Genomic DNA, 3,372 nt, shown 5'->3' with positions numbered 1-3,372 from the left:
GTTATGAGGGGGATAGGACCCTTGAGGGATGATAAAGGAAGGCTTGTATCTGATGGTTGTGAGATATGTGGGTTATTAAGTTCCGCTTTTTCTTCAGTTTTTACTAATGAAGATTTAAGCAGTATTCCTCACCTTGAACAACTGATAGATGGAAACAAAGTCAGACCATATACTTGCATTAATTCTGAGCTTGTTAAGAAAAAATTGGGAACTTTAAAAAATAATAAGGTTCCTGGACCAGAGAATATTTCCTCAAGGGTTTTGAGGAGGTTATGGATTGGATCTATGCACCCACTTGCTACTATTTTTGTAAGTCCTTGAATAGCAGGTAGATGTCAAAGGTTTGGAAATTAGCTAATGTAACTCCTCTTTTCAAGGGAGGTGATAAAAATTGTCCCAGTAATTATAGACGCATTGGTCTTACATCAGTTGTGGGAAAAGTTTTAGAAAGTCTGATAACAAAGTTTAGAATTTTATTGGATAGTCAACATGGTTTCAATAAGGGAAAATCTTGCCATAGAAATCTTTTGACATTCTTTGAAAAGGTTACTTTTTATGTAGATGAGGGTGAGGGTGTAGCTGTGGTGTATCTGTATTTTCAGAAAACATTTTATAATGTGTCACATAGAAGGCATGTAAAAAAAATCATATCTATAGGTGTGGGGGATAAGTTAGCTAATTGGATAGAAGAGTGGCTGGATGGAAGAAAGCAGAGGGTTGTTATAAATGGAGTTCATTTAAACTGGATTAATGTCACAAGTGTGGTACCTCAGAGCTCAGTTTTAGGACCATTGCTCGTTTTGACTTGATGATATAGATGAAGGAATAGTCAATAAATTGCTTAAATTTGCTGATGATATTAAGATCTTGGGTATTGCTAGCTGTTAAGAGGATACTGCTGATTTACAAAAGGAGTTAGATAACTTAGTGAGATGGGCAAATAAATATGTGGGTTATCATAATTTGAATTATAAGTATAATTTGGAATGGAATAACTTTAACAGTGTCATGAAAGAAAGGGATTTTGGTGTATTGGTTGATCAGTCTCTTAAGTCATCCAAGCAGTGTGCTGTTGCTAGTGGTAGGGCAAATAGGATTTTAGGTTGTATCTGCAAAAATATTGAGCACAAATTTAAAGAGGTTATAATTTCATTGTATAGGTCACTGGTTAGGCCACATTTGGAGTATTGTGTTCAGTCTTGGGCTCCTTACCGTAGGAAAGATATTGATTTGTTGGAAAGGTTTAAGAGGATTATTACCAGGATGGAGGGTTTGTCATATGAGGATAGATTAAGATCTTTGAAATTCGTTACTCTTGAAAAAGAAGAGTTAGGGTGGATCTGATTGAGGTGTTTAAAATTTTAAAGGGAATTAATAGTGTTTATGCATTATTTATTTTCATACTTAACGACATGAATAGTAGGACTAGGGGGCACATATATAAATTTTGGCAAGGTAGGACTTATCTTCAGCCGAGGCAGTTTTATTATTCTAACAGGGTGGTTGGCCTCTGGAATGGGTTGACTTCAGATGTTGTGGAGGCAATAAATTTAAGTGAGTTTAATAGAAAGGATTGGTAATAGTATTTTCTAAACAAGATTGATATACAAAACATGTTTTACAAACTAGTGAAATGTTAAGTGAAGTTTGATTGGTAGATGTTGTACACTGAGGATTGGTGATCGTGTTTTCTACAATACGACATTATTTCAAATGTTAACTATTTACTTTTAAATGTAAATCAAGTTATAGCGTAGTGATAAAGTTGGATGTGCCTACTTACTTAAACAACTGATTAACAGCATTCAAGAAAGGTGAAATTATTTAAATTTAGAGAAACATTCAATTGTTTGTAATATATAATCTTGTCTGCCTTTGGTGGGACTAACTGTAAAATAATATAACATTTAAGACTAACAAAATTGTGGGATACTGTAAAGAATATACATAAAACATATTATATTACTGAATTGTGTAATGACTATTGCATCTTTTAGAATCCAAACCAGAAGATAAAAAAGATGATGAAATGACGACTATAACACAATGCCCTGAACCAGATGAGAATAAATGGGAGAAAAAATACTGTGAACTGATGACCTCTGATAAAGATCTACATGTATATTATCAGGGGAAGCTTGTGAAGAATGGTCATTGCATCAAAGATGGAGGAGATATTATGTTATTTTGTCTCCATGGAAAAACTGTAAACCATCAGCTTGTCGTTAAGAAATTGATTTGCCATAATGGTCAGTGGAATAAGGAGATTCCATCCTGTCCTTTTGACTCTGGTGAGTTTAAATATATATATAAAAATAGCTATGTTTCTAATCTCTATACAAGAACATCATCCAGCACTTTCTGACATCCATCAGTACAGTATTGTGATAAAGCATAAATTAGTAGGCATTTTTAAGCATTTATATCTAGAAAAAATTTTCTGGAATATACCAATACGCATAACTAATTCAGCAGGGAGCTTGAACAAAAATTCCTAAGTTTTGTAATTTAACAGGGTATAAAATTTTATAAACATTATTCAGTAGATCACATTTCGATTTTATAATTTATTGAAGTAAAATTATATTGGTAAATAATTTACATACTGTTGCTTATCTGCTCATTTAAAATAATTACACAATTAATTAATAAATTAAATTAACAAATTAAATACATAACATGATAATTGTCAAAAGAGAAATGAGAACTATGAAAAGTTGTTTTTGCTTTCTCAGTGCAAAGCTACAGAATAAATATATCAGTTTGTAGTTGCATTTGCTTTCCTTTATTGTGTGAGTTTCATTTATTCTCTGTTGAAAGAATTTACTTTACATTGAAAATACTTGTTACTTAACTGTTGGAAATCATTGAACCTAAGTACAAGACAGAGAAATCTATTTATTCACTTAGAAATTGTCACTTCATATTAAATAACAAACTTGCCTTCACCCATTACTTTAGTCCTTTAATTCTAACAAACTTTAAATGACTGAGTTAAAATAATTTTATTAACAAGAAGCAAGAAAAGTCAAAAATAAACCTGAATCATATTAAACTTATTACTGATAGTTGAAAACAAAGGTTTATGTATAAAAAGTTTAAGCATAAGCATGACCCATACTGTAGTAATCATCAACACTAACTTTCATATTTATATCTAATTGTTCATAACTTAACATATCACTTCTGTTTACCAATAAAGAATATGAAGCATATTTTAAGTTACTAACTTCTTTACTTCCTGTTTTACTTTTAATATGATTTATAGATGTTGTAAAACAAAAAAGAAAGATTCAAAAGTAGTGTAGCTTATCATAATTCATACTCCACTGACAGTTAATAAAATCATAAATCAGATCTACAAATTTTTTT

At 31.1% G+C, this 3,372-nt stretch overlaps 1 protein-coding gene across 1 annotated transcript in view; it reads left to right on the top strand.

Annotated features, from left to right (window-relative positions):
- LOC106468935 (sushi, von Willebrand factor type A, EGF and pentraxin domain-containing protein 1-like) overlaps positions 1-3,372 on the top strand; it is a 107,605-nt gene that overhangs the window by 60,881 nt on the left and 43,352 nt on the right. Inside the window, exon 13 of the mRNA XM_013929388.2 lies at positions 1,998-2,291. Within this exon, the coding sequence (XP_013784842.1) occupies positions 1,998-2,291 (294 nt within the window). The remainder of the gene's footprint in view (positions 1-1,997; positions 2,292-3,372) is intronic.

This window comes from Limulus polyphemus, unplaced genomic scaffold, assembly GCF_000517525.1.
Source record: "Limulus polyphemus unplaced genomic scaffold, Limulus_polyphemus-2.1.2 Scaffold3227, whole genome shotgun sequence".
Lineage (NCBI taxonomy): Eukaryota > Metazoa > Arthropoda > Merostomata > Xiphosura > Limulidae > Limulus > Limulus polyphemus.
The sequence above is the reverse complement of the archived record's forward strand: the minus strand, read 5'-3'. Positions and strand labels throughout refer to the sequence as shown.